We start from the raw sequence: 18,016 nt of genomic DNA, 5'->3' as shown, positions 1-18,016 counted from the left end.
TAAGAAAGACGGGGGAGAGAAAACGGGGAATTATAGACCAGTTAGCCTGACATCGGTGGTGGGGAAGATGCTGGAGTCAATTATAAAAGATGAGATAGCCGCACATTTGGATAGTAGTAACAGGATCGGTCCGAGTCAGCATAGATTTACGAAGAGGAAATCATGCTTGACTAATCTTCTGGAATTTTTTGAAGATGTAACTGGAAGATGGACAAGGGAGAGCCAGTGGATGTAGTGTACCTGGACTTTCAGAAAGCATTTGATAAGGTCCCACATAGGAGATTAGTGGGCAAAATTAGGGCACATGGTATTGGGAGTAGAGTGCTGACATGGATAGAGAAGTGGTTGGCAGACAGGAAACAAAGAATAGGGATTAACGGGTCCCTTTCAGAATGGCAGGCAGTGACTAGTGGGGTACCGCAAGGCTCAGAGCTGGGACCGCAGCTATTTACAATATACATCAATGATTTGGATGAAGGGATTCAAAGTAACATTAGCAAATTTGCAGATGACATAAAGCTGGGTGGCAGTGTGAACTGTGAGGAGGATGCTATGAGAATGCAGAGTGACTTGGACAGGTTGGGGGAGTGGGCAGATGCATGGCAGATGAAGTTTCATGCGGATAAATGTGAGGTTATCCACTTTGGTAGCAAAAACAGGAAGGCAGATTACTATCTAAATGGCGTCAAGTTGGGAAAAGGGGAAGTACAACGGGATCTGGGGGTCCTTGTACATCAGTCTATGGAAGTAAGCATGCAGGTACAGCAGGCAGTGAAGAAAGCGAATGGCATGTTGGCCTTTATAACAAGAGGAATCGAATATAGGAGCAAAGAGGTCCTTCTGCAGTTGTACAGAGCCCTAGTGTGACCACACCTGGAGTATTGTGTGCAGTTTTGGTCCCCTAATTTGAGTCACTGTAGGCTCTGGGTTCAAATCCACCTCCAGGCATGTTGTATAATGTGGGACTGACAGCACTGAACTGCTGAGGCTGGTGTCTTTCACATGTGAATCAAAACCTAAGACTTTCATCTTTTATCGGGCTGGTTGCAAATTAAATTCTCTAGGCACTGTTTATGAAAATAAACAAGAGTTTTGCCTCTGTTTTCCAAACCAACATAAACATGAACGATTGAAACAGTTTGTAGCCCAAAAGATGTGCTCTTTAGAAATAGGTGCAACTCTAACTAAACTGATCCAGCACAGTTACAACGGAGACACGAGGGGCCGCAACGGAGACGCAAGGAATCTTGAGTGAAGAAAGAAAGTGCTGGAGGATTTCAGCGTGTTCAGGCAGCGTCTGGGGAAAGAAGAAGGCAGGTACAGGATACTGAGTTGGATGATCAGCCATGATCATATTGAATGGCGGTGCAGGCTCGAAGGGCCGAATGGCCTACTCCTGCACCTATTTTCTATGTTTCTATGTTTTCTATGAAATGGGCAGATGACGTTTCGGATCGGGCCCCTTCTTCAAAACTGCCACACCATTTGCAGCTGCCTAACAATGTGGAAAAAAATGTTGTTAGTGCGATTTAGCAGCTCTTACACCTCCATAACCTGGTCTGTGTTTGTCCAGATGCCAGCCTGGGTCGGGACATGGACCAAAGTGTGGAATTGCAGGGATGAAGTGGGGTGGCTGCCTTCAGCATCAGGGGAGCATTTAACAGAGTGTTTGCAAGGAGTCCCGATAAAGCCAAGGTCAATGGGCTTCAAAGGCAATGCACTCCAGTGATTGGAGTCGTACTTCACACAAAGCAAGATGGTGTGGTTGTTAATGGCCAACCATACCGGCAGAGCTATACCAGTGACAAATTACAAATGTGTAAGCATATCTTCCTGGTGTGTAATAGCCCTGTCCCACGGTACGAGTTCATTCCAAGAGCTCTCCCGAGTTTGCCCTGATTCGAACTCGGAGATTTACGGTAATGGCCGCTCGTCGGTACTCGGGGCTCTCGTGGACATTTTTCATCGTGTTGAAAAATCTTCACGAGTCTTCCCGTGCTTACCTGCCATTAGCGAGTCTTCCCGAGTACCTGCTGTTAGCGTTACGAGCCGCTAAGAGACGTCCCCGAGCTCTGACGTACCCGCTACGTTCATTCTCCGTGTTTACCAAGAGTTTGATTTTATTAAAACTTGGGAGAGCTCTTGGATTGAACTCGCACCGTGGGATAGGGCTATGTTTCAATATTGTTTCTGCAATGTGCTGTATAGATTGTTATAGTAAATACACAAATACACGGTGTATTAACTCCATTTAACAGGTGGAAGTACTTTTTGAAAAGGCATGATGGTCAGTTAAGTAAAAATCAATGCTATGTAAGAGAATATGTTGAAAGAGAACAATGTTTAAATCTTGTGTATGAAGGAACTGCAGATACTGGTTAAAGCCAAAGATAGACACAAATTGCTGGAGTAACTCAGCGGGACAGGTAGCATCTCTGGAGAGAAGGATTGGGTGACGTTTCGGGTCGAGACCCTTCTTCAGACTGACGTCACCCATTCCTTCTCTCCAGAGATGCTGCCTATCCCGTTGAGTTACTCCAGCATTTTGTGTCTACCTAATGTTTAAATCTTGCAGTGTGGAAGTCAGAGTATTAACATAGTCTGTGTTGCTGTGTTGGAAGCAATCAGACAGAACGAGTACATTAAACCGACCAGGAGCATATTAATTAAATGTGGAGCATAGAGCATGTAGGGCCAAAAAGCTGACCCAGAGGACAAAGACAGGTTTGAAAGGTTCAAAGGGCATTTACTGAAGAATTTCTCAATCTGGGTGGTGCAGCTGGAGAGCTGCTGCCTCACAGCGCCATTGACCCGGGTTTGATTCTGACCTCAGGTGCTGTCTGTGTGGAGTTTCCCTGTGACTGCATGGGTTTCCTCCAGGTGCTCTGGTTTCCTCCCAAATTCCAAAGATGTGCGGGTTTGCAGATTAAGTGACCTCTGCAAACTGCCCGTAGTGTGTAGTGAGATAAGATAGAGCTAGTATGAACAGGAGATCGATGGTTGGATGGACTCAGTGGACTGAAAGGCCTGTTGCAATGCTGTATCTTTCAATCAATCAATCAATCAATCAATTTAATTAGAATAAGGGAGCATTCATGGAACAGCTCACATTGTGAGAGAGAAAACAAGATTGATATGCAGTGGCTCAATTTGTACATCAGGGGGCAGGTCAAGTGATGAAAGGGACATGAAATGTACTTTTGAAAGGAACAGCAGTGGGAAGCTTTGGGAATTGGTAGTTAGCAGGTTAGATCAAAGATAAAAAAGTGATTAAAGTATGGGATTAAAGAGAGAACAATCACCAGCAGAGGGAAGTGAGCCTGTCATCGCTGACACACGGCAGGAGGACAAGATCACAGACTATCAGATAGTGAGCCGCTGAGGAACAGGCAAACTATTGTGTAGGAAGGAACTGCAGATGCTGGTTTAAACCAAAAATAGATACATAAAGCTGGAGTAACTCAGCGTCTCTGGAGAGAAAGACCTGAAACGTCATCCATTCCTTCTCCCCAGAGATGCTGCAGCTTTTTGTGTCTTTCGTCAGACTAACTATTTTCTTTGTTAAGTATTGTACTAGATGTAACTCGCTTAATAAACCTGTCGCACATGTACCCGATATAGCTGCACCCATAATAATTTGTTGTGGTCATGATGAGGTCTCACAAACTAAATTCGGCAAGTCTCACGATGCCAGTCCCAAGACACCAATGCAGTAGTTAGTTCCTCAGGGTGCTGTCCTGGGCACAACCTTCTTCAACTGCATTATCAATGACTAGGGGCGCCGCATTGATGGCAGCCTCTGCCTACAGTCTGTCTGTTTTTCTATCTTTTTTTAATTTTTAGTTTGTTTAAAAAGTACATTTTGGATGATTTCTTTAGTATTTCTATGTGGGGGAGGGGGGGTAGGGTAAGGGGGAAACCGTTTCTCAGTCACCTCCTGGCAAGGATGTGACTATTCTCCAAGTCACATCTTCCCCCCCCCCATCCTCGCGGCCTACCAACTGGATTGGCGCGGCCTTTCCTGCCGTGGACTGGACCATGCTCTAGAGAGATTCTGCCTGACTCGCTGAGTTACTCCAGCACTTTGTGCCTTCTTTTGTATGCCAGCATCTGCAGTTCCCTGTTTCTAGCCTTAAGTTCATCCAGCTTGTTTTCAATAGCTTGAACATTTGCCAGGAGTGTACTGGAGGGGGGGGGGGGGGAGACGACGACTTGAAACTACAGTGTTTGAGTCTCACCTAGGACCCAGCACGTCTCCCTTGCTACCTGGGTCATGGGTTGCTTCTGGTCGCAGCCAGGAGATGTGAGTGAAGTCGACTGTTTCGTGCAGGGTCCAGGAGTATCAGGGACTCCAAGGTAGACAAAATTGCTGGAGAAACTCAGCGGGTGCAGCAGCACCTATGGAGCGAAAGAAATAGGCAATGTTTTGGGCCGAAACCCTTCTTCAGACTCCACAAGGTTTAGTTTAGTTTAGAGATACAGCACAGAAATAGGCCCTTCGGCCCATTGAGTCTGCACTGACCAGTGATCCCAGCACTATCCTACACTCTAGGGACAATTTATAATGTTTACCAAAGCCAATTAATGTACAAACCTGTACATCTTTGCAATGTAGGAGGAAACCGGAGCACCCGGAGAAAACCCACCGGGTCACAGGGGGACACATAAACTCTGTACAGACAGCACCCGCAATCAGGATCGAACTCGAGATTCTCTGGCGCTGTAAGGCTGCGCCACCGTGCCGGCATTTGGCCGGGCCCTTTGTTGGGTCGGGCCTCGGGTCAGCCACTGCCGTCGACCAGCGGCTTCTCTGGGTCGGGCCTTCGGAAGGCTGTTAGGTTGCTGGTGTTTCCTGTTGCCGTTGGCTGCAGGTCCAGCAACGGTAGTCAGGTCCCGTCGGATCGGTAAGTTTGATCATTGTGTATCTTTGCATAGTGCTCAAGGTTAGGGATTAAATATTCCAGGGTACACCATTTAAAAGTGAACGACTTGCTGATAGAGGGGATTGGCTCCAATTGGCCGAAGGGCAGTGGTGACAGGAACACGGCAACATAAAGTAAAGTGAGTTTCAACAGACATAAGGAATAATAAGAAACTAAAAGCATGAGTAGGAGTTGTTTATGCTTTCTGCAATAGCACTGATTTTTGTTAGCCTGGATATTAATACGTTTGTAAAAGGTGCTTGCCACAAAAGAAATAAAATCTTCACATAAAACTGTACAAAGGAATTGGGCAAAAGTAAATTGGAGGAAAAGTTTATTAAATATACTCGAGAGATACCTGGAGCAGTTTGCATGGAATCAACAGGTCGAGAAGTTATTTTACGCAGTGTCCTGTGTAATGGAAAAGGATGAGTTATTAACTTCATAATAAAATCTCTGCATGGGAGATTGTTTATAATGTGATAGAATATTACATTGAGATTGAGGATGAGTGTGTTGGCTGAAATAGACTGTGAAATCAAAGTAAAGGCACAATACTGACAGAGCTGTGAGCTGAAATAAATATTTCACCATTTGCAATGATAAACATCCTGTGGATAAATTAAACCTCCAGGGGCATAAAGGAAAAGACTGAAAAGGCATGCACATAGAATATAGAACAGTTTTTATTTATTCTGAACTAAATGCCAAGATAAACTAATCGCCTCTGTCTGCATAGGATTCATATACCTTTATTCCCTGCATATCCATGTGTCTATCTAAAATCCTATTAAATGCCACTGTCGTTAAATAAATTTTACCCAAACGTCTCTCCCAGATGCGATAAATGTTTGTTTCAAAATGCTAATATAACACATTCATTTGTAGGATGTATAAAGTTGAATAAATTTTGGAGCGATATATTTGATATATTTACAAAGCTTTTCAAGTCAAGAATAGAACCTAATACGGAATGGATTATATTTGGAATAATAGTAGAAGATATCAATTTAAATAAAGACCAAAAAGTTTTTTTAAATTATGGGTTAATAATTGGAAAGAAATTGATACTTAAACTTTGGAAAAATACAACTATTCCAACTGTTAAAATGTGGATTAGGAATATGATGGACATAGCACGCCTTGAAGAAATGAGACTCCGACTAATAGATAAATATGACCAATTCTTAAGGAGTTGGTGCCCTTTTATCGACTTTTTGTAATCATGTGATGCAGCGGTACCATAAGGATTACTGATCTCAGGTCAGGTCGTGGATAGATTTACATCTCCGAATAAAGATTTGAAAATTTCTCTTTTAAGGGTCTTTTGCTCCTATTTCTACTTTCCACTTTTTCTTTTCTTATACACACACTTCACGTTTTTCTATTTTCTACTATCTATTCTTCCTCTTTTTCTCTTCTCCAATTTTTTTTTTTTTCCTTTCTTCTTGTCTTTCTTATTTTCTTTTCAAAAACATAAAACTAGAGGTTGTACATAGAATGTATAATTACATTATGACATAGTTGGCACCTAAAATTAGGTCCCACTGTATTGTTTTGTATTGTACTAACTTCTAATAAAATTAATTAAAAATTTTTTTTTTTTTTTTTAAAACGCCACTGTCATGTCTGCCTCCACCAGCACTCTTGCGCAGCGGTAGAGTTGCTGCCTTACAGCGCCAGAGACCCGGGTTCAATCTTGACTACGGGTGCTGTTTGTACGGAGTTTGGACATTCTCTCCGTGACCTACGTGGGTTTTCTCTGGGATCTCCGGTCTCCTCCCACACTCCAAAGAAGTACAGGTTTGTTGGTTAATTGGCTTGGGGTGTAATTGTAAATTGTCCCTAGTGTGTAGGATAGTGCTAGTGTGCTGGGATTGCTGGTTGGAATAGACTCGTTGGGCCAAAGGGCCCGTTTCCAGGGAGTATTAAACTAAACTAAACTAACCGCTGAGTTACTCCAGCACTTTGTGTTTTGCTCAAGATTCCAGCATCTGCAGTTCCTCATGTCTCCACTTAGAAAGCTTTGTTTGGAAGTTTGCCCAGTCCATCATCAGCTCCCTATATCGAGGGGATCTATCACAGTCGCTGCCTAAAAGAGGCTGCCAGCATCATCAAGGATCCACACCATCCTGGCCACTCACCCATCTCCCCACGGCCTTCAGGTAGAAGGTACAGGAGCCTGAAATCTGCAACATCCATGTTCAGGAATAGCTGCTTCCCCACAGCCATCAGGCTATTAAACTCAACTCAAACAAAACTCTGAACATTAATAGCCCATTGTGTCTTTATCTGCTTATTTATGTGTGTATATATATATTCAATGGTATATGGTCACACAGATCTGTTCTGTATTTATTTATTTATGCCTACTATATTCTCTTGTGCTGAAGCAAAGCAAGAATTTCATTGTCCTATCACATGACATTAAACACTCTCTTGAATCTGTTGGCAATGTTGAGATCTGAATTTTCTCTACACCTGATCTGACGCTGATCCCGAGACAACTCAGACCTCATGTTGCAGTTTCCAGCTGGTGTATCCACCCATCCCCAATGTGAAGTGTATGCATGTCCCCAGCTTGCAGCCTGAATGCCCAAGGTAGGGTGCATGCACACTGTTCTGCCCAACGCTCTGGTCAACCTGTGCTAAAAGTCTCCCAAATCCCCAATAACATCCTAAGAGACCAGGACTCTAGGTCAAAGGGAGTAATACAACTGCAGACATCAGTGTGAACTTCCTGTGGATATTACAATGGTGTTTTTGATGCCTGATAAAGACTGGGTTTTCCTTTGTCTTTTTTATCACTCTTCTTCTAAAGTTGTTAAGAAGGAACTGCAGATGCTGGAAAATCAAAGGTAGACAAAAATGCAGGAGAAACTCAGCGGGTGAGGCAGCTTCTATGGAGCAAAGGAAATAGGCAACGAGGGTCTCGACCCGAAACGTTGCCTATTTTCTTCTTCTAAAGTGATGACTGGAGCAGCCTTGAAATGTTTCCATCCATTCCCCGTGGCCATAATTAAAATGCAGGTTTGCTTGCCCATGAAACAACAGGTTGTGGTTGTGTAATTGTAGTCTCTGCTCATTTCTCATTAGTCGTGCTACTCCCTGCAACTGTATACAGTGGCCAAAGGAAGATGAAACCACTATGTTAAGTCTCCATGCTGTAGAATCTCACTCCATGTGGTTCGACTGTGCTGGGTCCCAATGCTCCCCCCTCCCCTACAAGGAACCTCAGTGGGGTTTCCACTGGGCCTCCCCCTTGCCCCTTGAACCAGGTGACCCCAGCTACTCCCCACCCACACTATAGTACTCATACCCCCTTTCTCCCTGACCACCCACCATCCCCCCCACCTGACATCGCCTCGGCCCCTGTCTACTCACCTGCCTTCCTCTGACCCCAACCCCCACCCTTGCCTTGTGTTCACCATCCCCTCTGACCTCCCCCTTTCCGATACCGAATGGTCTGTCCTCAGCAGAGGCCTCACCTTTGTTCCCCTCCGTCCCCACCTCAATGAGTTCCATGTCTGCCATGATGTTTAGCTCTTCTCCCGTCGCCTCCACATCCGAGCTTTTTTCCATGGGAAGGAGTCCTCACCTCCTCGTGATGAGCCCTTCTCCTGTCTCCATTGGACCTCCTCCTCCTGGACTCCCCACCATGGCCATCTTCCTTCCTTCTCCTTCCCTGCGGGACATCAACCGCATTAACTTTTCCACTCCCCTTACTCACTCTAACCTCTCCCCCACCAGAACGTACAGCCCTCCACTCACTCTGCAACAACCCCGACTGGGTAATCAAACCGGCCGACAAGGGGGGTGCCGTGGTAGTCTGGCGCGCTGATCTCTACCGGTCTGAGGCCAGGCACCAACTCTCAGACACCTCCTCCTACTTATCCTCGGACCATGACCCCGCCGACAAGCACCAGGCCATCATCTCAAGCACCATCACTGACTTCATCGCTTCCGGCTCCCTGCCCCCCCAAGCCTCCCCAAAGGGTCTCGACCCGAAACGTCGCCTACTCCTTTTCCCCATAGATGCTGCCTCACCCGCTGAGTTTCTCCAGCATTTTTTGTCCACTATGTGAAAGTTGGATGTGTGCCTTTATTTAGCGGGTTTATCCAGGGTCCTTGTTTAATCCCAAGCATGAGGATTATTTCCTGTACCCAGTGTGGCAATCCAATGGAATAAGCAACTACTGATGTCAAAGAGTTGTTCATAATACTTATTTATTTTGAGATAATGAAAGCACATTACAACAGACATGTTCTAAGCTAAATGAGTTTGATTTTCCGTTAATAAACTATAAAGTACAAATATAAATATGCATGTTACGACAATCACAAAATGTTAAATCACGGGAACATTAATAACAAGACAGATGGTCAGAATTGTCCAACAAATGCAACCTTACACTACCCGACACGTAGGATTGTTACAGTGTAAGATCTTCTCACATATCTTATCTATAAGCTTTTGAACAGCTTTTGGATCGTTACATTAATGGAGCAACAGATGGTTCGAATGTGATGGAGTATATCGTTCATCGTTCATCATTACACTTCTGCGCATGCCTGCGGGAACATGGAAAATGTCACACGCTTCTCACAATGGGATAGTTTGGTTGGGGCCGTCACAGGCACGATGGGCTGAATGGCTTCCTGCTGTGTCGTAGTAAGTAACCACAGTGGGCAGTCTGCCCTGCTTTTATGAGATTACGTGCTGCCTGAAGCAGGTTCAATCAAATCTGGAAATGGAAAATGTGTGGAGCCTTGAGCAAAGAGCAGAGGAGGAAGATTAAACAGCTCTTTCATTGAACTGCTCTGGGTTTAATGATCAAACGGTCTCCTTCCCTGCTGTTAGGTTCCATTAATCAATCATTACTGTATTAATGGGATAGTCAGTGCTTTTACATAGGGAATTATGCAATGATAATGGCTCAGTACACCAATAAAGTCTGATGCTTTCAAATAACCACATATATTTTGCTCTATTATAGACTCTGCCCAATATATGGCCATTTTGGGGGGGTTGGGAAATTAACAAGAACACCTTGAGCTTATGTGGTGCCTCTAATGTAGTTAGAAGTTCTGACGATGTCTCCTGGAGGTGTTATCCGACATCTCTCACACCAAGCAGGAATGGGGATGTGAGGAAGCCGACATTTTGATCAAAGAGTTGTTTTAAAAAGCAGTTTAGAGAGGCTGAGAGCCTTGGGAAGGGAATTCCAGAGTTTGCGGACATAAGAAATTGCAGATTCTGGAATCTTGAGCAAACACAAAGTGCTAGTGTAACTCAACGGGTCAGGCAGCATCTCTGTAAGTAACGGACAGGCAACGTTTTGGGTCAGGACCTTCTTTGGACTGAGTGTTGTAAGGAGGAGAAAGCTGGAAAAAAGGTGTGGGTAAGACAAGACTTGGCAAGTAATAGATGGATACAGGTGTAGTGGTGGGGTGGGGGGGGGGGTTCGATTGGCAGGTAGGTGGAGATCTGGGCAGCTGAAGGTCCAGTTGGCAGTGGTGAACGGAAGGAAATGAGTTGTTCAAGACATCAGAAGCACTGAGGCAGAGGGGATGATGAGGAGATTACAGAGCAACAGGAGATGCTGTATGAGGTTTATAAACCTCATAATTTCAAATCGGAGTCATTTTGGACTGGGACAAACACGGGAGCCCTGGCTGACAAGACACACAGTGGATATAGATTATCTTTAACTACCCCATCATTACTTTTGTATCATGAAATCTTTGATGGAATCTCCACTTTGATTTCCATCTTGTGTTATATTTGCTGATAATTGAATCCATGTATCATTCAGTAACTTGTAACTGCACTTCAAACCTGTAATGAGCTGAGTCGAACACATATCAAGATACAACACATGTTTATTAAATTTACTTACAGCATAGATCTGCAGGACATTACATTTCCTAGCAGCTACTCATACTAACTGGCGTAGGCAAGCTCTTGATAATATGCGCTTTATGCCCATAATAGCGGAGTCACTACTAACATCACCACGGAGGTCCGCTGGACTGGAGGGCGGCATCTTCGGCCTGGATCGATCGCCTCAGCGCAGAGGGAGAACAAGGAGGGAAGAGACGGAGACTAAGACTTTGCCTCCATCACAGTGAGGATGTGCTTGGTGAACTCATTGTGGTGGATGTTTAATTTGTGTTTATTGTATGTTTTGTTTTTATTGGTTCTGTGTATGACTGCAGGCAACATAATTTCGTTCAGACCGAAAGGTCTGAATGACAATAAAGGAATCTAATTCTAACAAGCACTATAATTGGCTAGTAGGAAATAGCCATCGGTGGCTAAGCATTATGGGTGGAACATTATAACACATTTGGGGAAGTTTGTAAAATTACACAAAATCACCGTATCTAATGGGAGGCCTGCAAACCCGTGTGCGGTTTCCAACACTTCCCTACCATTTCTTGACCTCACTATCTCCATCGCAGGTGATAGACTTCTGACCGACATCCACTATAAACCCACTGACCCATGGCTATCTAGACTACACTTCTTCCCACCCTGCTTCCTGTAAGGACACCATCTCCTACTCCCAATTCCTCCGTCTACGCCGCATCTGCTCCCAGGAAGAGGTGTTCCACACCAGGGCATCGGAGATGTCCTCATTCTTCAGGGAACAGGGGTTCCCCTCCCCTACTATAGATGAGGCTCTCACCACGGTTTCTTCCATACCCCGTAACACTGCCCTCTCTCCCCATTCCCCCACTCGTAACAAGGGCAGTGTCCCCCTAGTCCTCACCTTCCACCCCACTAGCCGTCACATACAACAAATAACCCTCCGTCATTTTTGCAACCTCCAACGTGACCCCACCACTCGTCACATCTTCCAATCTCCTCCCCTGTCTGCTTTCCGCAAAGACCGCTCTCTCCATAACTCCCTGGTCAATTTGTCCCTTCCTACCCGTACCACCCCTTCCCCGAGCACTTTCCCTTGCAACCGCAGGAAATGCTACACTTGTCGCTTTACCTACCCCCTTGACTCCATTCAAGGACCCAAGCAGTCGTTCCAGGTGCGCCAGAGGTTCACCTGCACCTCCTCCAACCTCATCTATTGCATCCGCTGCTCTAGATGTCAGCTTATCTACATCGGTGAGACCAAGCATAGGCTTGGCGATCGCTTCGCCGAACACCTCCGCTCGGTCCGCAATAGCCAACCTGATCTCCCGGTGGCTCAGCACTTCAACTCCCCCTCCCATTCCGAACATGACCTTTCTGTCCTGTGCCTCCTCCATGGCCAGAGTGAGGACCACTGGAAATTGGAGGAGCAGCACGTCATATTTCGCTTGGGTAGTTTATACCCCAGCGGCATGAACATTGAATTCTCCAATTTCAGGTAGCCCTCACTGTCTCCTCCCCTTCTCAGCTCACCCTCAGCCCTCTGGCTCCTCCTCTTCCTTTCCCCAAAGAGCATTCTCAGAAATTTGTATCGGCCAAAGGGGGTGCCGAACGTAGTGAGATTGGACGAATCTGGGTCCAGTGGAATCTGCCAAAACAAGCTCTTGGCATCCAGAATGGAGAATACTGATGCATTGCCTATCTGAGCAGCAACTTCCTCTAATGTTCGCATAGGGTAGTGCGGGCGTTCGATGGCAGTGTTAAGATCTCTGGGGTTTATGCAGATACGGATCTCCTCCTTATTTTTCTTTGTCGCGACCACCATGGTGGAAACCCAGTCAGAATGGGTCAGTAACTTCGGCAATAACACCCATGGAGACCATCCGCTTGAGTTCAGATCTTTGTATTGAGAGAGTACTTGCTGAGTGGGTCCATCAGCGAGAAAGAGTTGATGGACGGCGTGGCCAAAGTATACCAGGCCTAAATCGTGGTATGCATTGATACCGAGCAAAGTCTCTGAATCCCCCTTAACAATATAAAACTTTAAGGTACGGGTCTGTTTGTCCAAGAGGGTGTAGAACATCTCCCCCGTAAGCCCGAAGCGTGGCCAAGGCCTTTTCAATACGTTCAGCATTATGATTTTTTTTTAACTCTGATAACGAGATGACGTTGCATTTCGCGCCAGTATTAATCTTTACAATCAAAGGCCTGTTATTCACAAACATAGTTACCTCAGGGTCAAGTTGATCGTGAGACGAAGGGAGGAGAGAGTGGATGGCAGAACTGGTATCTGTACTTTCCGAGAGTGGAGTGGGGGATGGCAAGTCAGGCCCTTGGAAGTCATTAACAGCAAGCTCATGTTGTAGCAGGTGTAGGCTCGTCCTTGAAGCTGCTTAAGTCACACAAGAACGGCAGCATCGAGCAAAGTAGTTTAAATTCTTGCAGAAATTACAGGCTTTACCATAAGCAACGCAGAACTGCCGACCCGTAGCATGTAAATAGTCGCAATTTTGACATCGAACAGGCCTTGTACGGGTGTTACGAGAGGAAGAGTCTGTAGGATTAACACTATGCTGCAAACGGTGACCGGAGGGCACAGACTCAGTGTGGTAAGATGTCATCTCAGCAATCCAACAGGCATGCTCTGCTTGATTAAGGGTTAGGTCAGTATCACGAAGAAGTTCACCCCGCAACTTGCTATCAAGCATTCCTCCGACAAGTTTGTCATAGATGAGTTCATCGCACAGATCTCGAAATTGGCAGCATGCAGCCATGTGTTTTAAGTCACTAATAAAACGTTCAATCGGTTCATCAATCTGTTGCATACGAGCATAAAACTTGGTCCGTTCAATAATGTAGTTTGAGGGCAGTTCACACAACCGTCTGAACTTTGCTAGTAAGACAGCAGGGTCATCTATCGTCTCAGCAGGCACCAGGACCTGACCATTAGCATCCAGCACAGCAGGCTCAAATGTGAAATTGTTGGCAGGATTCATTGCCTCGGGTCCCGCGAAGTTGAACAATACAGAAGTACGCACATCGAGGGGGTTGTTGCGATGAACGATGCAAGCATAATGCGCTCGAAAAGATGCCAGCGTTCAGCAATGTCAGAGTCAAAGATCAGAGGACTAGGACGGTGACACTAATTTGCCATGATGCATATAGTAGGCACATAAACTAATTTAAAAAACAAAACCCAATAAACATGAAGACGGTGGGCAAGATTCACTCTCTGACACCATGTAATGAGCTGAGCCGAACACAGATCAAGATACAACACATGTTTATTTACTCTACTTACAGCATAGATCTGCAGGACATTACATTTCCTAGCAGATACTCGTACTAACTAGCGTAGGCAAGCTCTTAATAATATAAAGCGCATGATAGGCGGAGTCACTACTAACAAGTACTATAATTGGCTAGTAGGAAATAGCCAATCTACAAAACCTATCTTTCCTAGGATCTGAAACCCAGAACTGAACACAGTGCTCCAGATGTGGACTCACCATTGTTCTGTGTGGTGTAACAAAGATTGACCCTCTTGTATTCTAGATCAGAAACTCAAGACCTCCACTTTGATTATTTTTGTCATTTTCCTATCTCAGACATTTTCATAATCTATTTAGCTTATTTGTACCCGCACTATTTACATTTAAGTTTCCAGTTTGTCTTCATTTGAATTAAAGACAAAAAAGAATTAAAGTTTTTCCTGACAGTGGAAACACTCAGCAGGTCAGACAACATCCATGGAATGAGATATAGAGATAATATTCCAGGTCAAAGACTCTTCATTAGAACTGTGAAATAGAGAAAACAAGTTAGCTTTAAGTAGCAGAGGCAGGTGGGTGATGGAAAAATGAAAGGAATATTTCTTATAAGATGCAATGGAGATAAGGTGGAGATGAAGTTGCCAGATTAATAGGTTAATGAGGGCAGTTTGGGAGAGAGAACACTGAGAACTGGCAAATTCTGTTGAAAGTCATCAATCTTTAATATTGCCTGTTTTTCTCTCTTCACTAGTATATGACCTATCCTGAGGACTTCAGTCCGAAAGGTTAATTCAATTATTTTTCTACTGTTGCTGCAGGACCTATTCAGTGTTACCAGCATTTCTAGAATTTTATTTCATACTAGACCAAGTGAGACCCATTGGGTCCCTGTCACACGGGAGGCCTGTGTGACATATTCCACCACTCACCCGTTACCCCAACACAAGCCGTCCCCCCAATGCAACATTCCACCACTCACCCATAGCCCCCACGGGAGGCCTGGTCCCCCAACGCAACCCGTTCCCCAACGCAATATTCCACCACTCACCCACAGTCCCCAACATTTTGCCTTAGTCACCCTCCCTCATTTTAATATTTTGTTTAATTCTTTGCTATTATCAGGAGGCATTCCCTCAAAGAGGCCTGTGGATAACTGGAGACTCTCTCCCCAAATGAAGGTGAGCTTGAAGCTAAAACAAATGTAAATTTCAAATTGGGTATTGATCAAGGATCCAAGGCAGATAGACGGGTTGGATGGCGGCTGTGGCCTAATCAAATGACAGAAGAGACGTCAGGAGTTGCATGGCCTATATTTAATATCCTGTATTTAATATCTTCAGTGTAGGACATCTAATGTCAGAGGTCTGCTTTGAAGAATTTACTTCTGTTCGTCGTTAATTTTTCATTCCTCAGCTGGCATCCTCTGGCATCCTCCAACCAGGTCAATTGGCGAATGGTCCAGACCCCTTCTGTTCAACCACCTTAAACATTGTTGCTTTAAATCATTCAGCAGAGAACTGCTGCAAATCTACAGGGCAAGTAGTCGGCTAAAGGCCTGGCGTCAGAGGTACATTGTCTCTGAGTGTGTGTGTGTGTGGCTGTTCACCACTGCCCTGTATTGTGTGGACTGCCGTTGAAAGTATCTTGTCACGGGTGCATTCTTCTTGAGTGCGGAACAGCCAACTTTCTGCCCTTCCATTCGATGACGAAGCAGTTGCTTGTTCTGTTTGCAAGTGTAGCAAATATCAGAGCTCAACCTGATCCAATTTGGTTTGGTGTGTTCCTCTTGCTCCACTCTGGAGCCCAACAGTGGGGCCTGGGGGTTATGCTGAATGGGAGAGGGACTAAGCAGAAACCTGGGCTCCATACTGCAGGAACACAGTGGAACCCATTGACTGGTACAGAGGAGGGCCCACCTCTGGAGTCATGGTGGGAGGCAGTGGCTTCAGTAGCCTCGACCAAGTTGTCCTCGTCAGACGCTCTGCTTCAGATAGAATGGCCTCTTCAGTTTGCTGTCGGTGACCGTGGACACGTCCAGCGAGGTGCAGGTGTTCAAGCGGAAGTTTTGGGTGGGCATGGTGCTGCTGCCCTGCTTCCTGTTGCGGGTCAACAGGTTGCTCAGGTGGAGGCGGAACTTGTCGTGGAGGGAGGCGTAGATGAAGGGGTTGTAACAGGTGGAGCTCATGGCAACCAGGTGGCACGACACCTGGATCACCTCCAGGTAGGTCTTGTCGAAGATGCTCTTGTCAATGTCCCAGATCAGGTTGACCGTCTGCAGGGGCATCCAGCAGAGTGCAAAGGAGAGGACGGAGATGAGGAGCATGCAAAAGGCCTTCCTCTTCTTCCTTGACCACTTGTCATGGCTGTACAAGTCCGCTCCCGGAACCGTCCTCCTCTTCAGGTGGTACGTGATGGCGCAGTAGGAGATGGAAACAGCACCAACTGGGAGCATGTAGAACAGCAGGAACACCATGCAGGAGTACAGTAGACCTTGACGCTCCCGTCTGTCCCAAAGCTCCTCGCAGATGATCATGTTGATCCCCAGATGGTTGATCTTTATATATTGGGTGTGCAGGGGAGTTGGCATCGAAATTCCAATGGAGACCAACCAGATCAATGCAATGACGTAGGCACAGGAGCGCGGTCTAATCCTGCGGTGGACTGGATACACCACCACCACATACCTATCCACGGCAATGGCCGTGAGGGATAAGACAGACACAAAGACGGTGGTGGACTGCATCAGCTTGATGAAGTAGCACATGAAGATCCCAAAGAGCCAGCCCTGGCTGGCGAAGGCGTAGGATGCCGTCATGGGCACGCAGAAGATGCACATCACCAGGTCGGAGGCGGCCAGGTTGCCGATGAGGAAGTTGGTGGTGGTGTGGAGCTTCTTGGTGGAGATGATGTGAGCCAAGAGGAGGAGGTTCCCACCGCATGCCACCAGCACCAGCGCCGCATAGAGCAGAATGAAGAAAGGCTTCAGCTTCAAGAGCAGGCAAGTGCCCGGGAACGAGGGGCACACTGTCACATTGCACATCGAACCGTTGAGGGCCACCTGCCAGGTGCCAGATTCATTCGTAGTCATCACCAGCTCACCTGTGTGGAAAACACAGAACAAATCATATACCATCAAGCGCTCACTAATCCCAGACATTTACCCACATTTCTTGCTTCCTTATTTCCACCCTTCTGCTGCTTTTCAAGATGAGAAACGATCTATCAGCATTTTTCCAAGTGATGTATTTTACTCATTTTGTGGAGGTAGGCATGCTGGGCAATATGGGTATTTGTTGCCCATCTCTGGGCACCTTAAGCAGGTGGTGGTGAGTTACCACCTTTGAACCAGAGCCGGGCGAATGGTGAAGATGCTCCCATGGAGTGGTTGGGTCAGCAGTGACACTGAATCAATGAAAATAATCGAGGAAGCAAAATGGTAGAGATGCTGCCTCCTGCGCCAGAGACGTAGGTTCGATCCTGACCTCGGGTGCTGTCTCTGTGGACTTTGCACGTTCTCCCTGTAATCGTCTGGGTATTCCAAAGGTGTGTAGGTTTGTAGGTCAATTGACTTGGTAAATTGCTCCTAATGCAGAGGGAGTGGATGAGAAAGTGGGATCACATTGATCTAGTGTGAACTAGTGAATGATGGCTGAAGGACTGTATCTCTAAACTAAATTTGCCGGCACCAACTCATCCATGAATACGTTGGCACCTGCTGACCTTGGCTTTGTAGGAGGTAGACGTCTGTGAAGTTTCTTATTTTTCTGGCTCACAATGTTCGAAACAAACAAACACGCCCCGTGTTCTTTGAGGTAATTTGAAGGACCCGAGTGGGTAGCTCTTCATTCAATTAATATTAATCCGTACACCACATTGAAGCGTGCACAGAGAGAATGTTGAGCAAACAACACTGATTAAACAATGGTTTATTATCACTTTATTACCAACTT

General features: G+C 45.8%; 1 protein-coding gene across 1 annotated transcript; it reads right to left on the bottom strand.

The window, feature by feature from the left end:
- Window positions 1–15,933: 15,933 nt before the first annotated feature.
- LOC116977313 (prolactin-releasing peptide receptor-like) lies at window positions 15,934–17,156 on the bottom strand. The gene has a single exon (XM_033027804.1). The coding sequence runs from the start codon at window positions 17,152–17,154 to the stop codon at window positions 16,039–16,041; it is 1,116 nt and encodes a 371-aa protein (XP_032883695.1). The 5' UTR covers window positions 17,155–17,156; the 3' UTR covers window positions 15,934–16,038.
- Window positions 17,157–18,016: the final 860 nt, after the last annotated feature.

This window comes from Amblyraja radiata, chromosome 9 (assembly GCF_010909765.2).
Source record: "Amblyraja radiata isolate CabotCenter1 chromosome 9, sAmbRad1.1.pri, whole genome shotgun sequence".
NCBI classification, from domain to species: Eukaryota; Metazoa; Chordata; class Chondrichthyes; order Rajiformes; family Rajidae; genus Amblyraja; species Amblyraja radiata.
The sequence above is the reverse complement of the archived record's forward strand: the minus strand, read 5'-3'. Positions and strand labels throughout refer to the sequence as shown.

Excerpts from the sequence above, each read along its gene's own strand:
- LOC116977313 (XM_033027804.1), bottom strand. The coding sequence starts at position 17,154 with ATGACTACGAATGAATCTGGCACCTGGCAGGTGGCCCTCAACGGTTCG.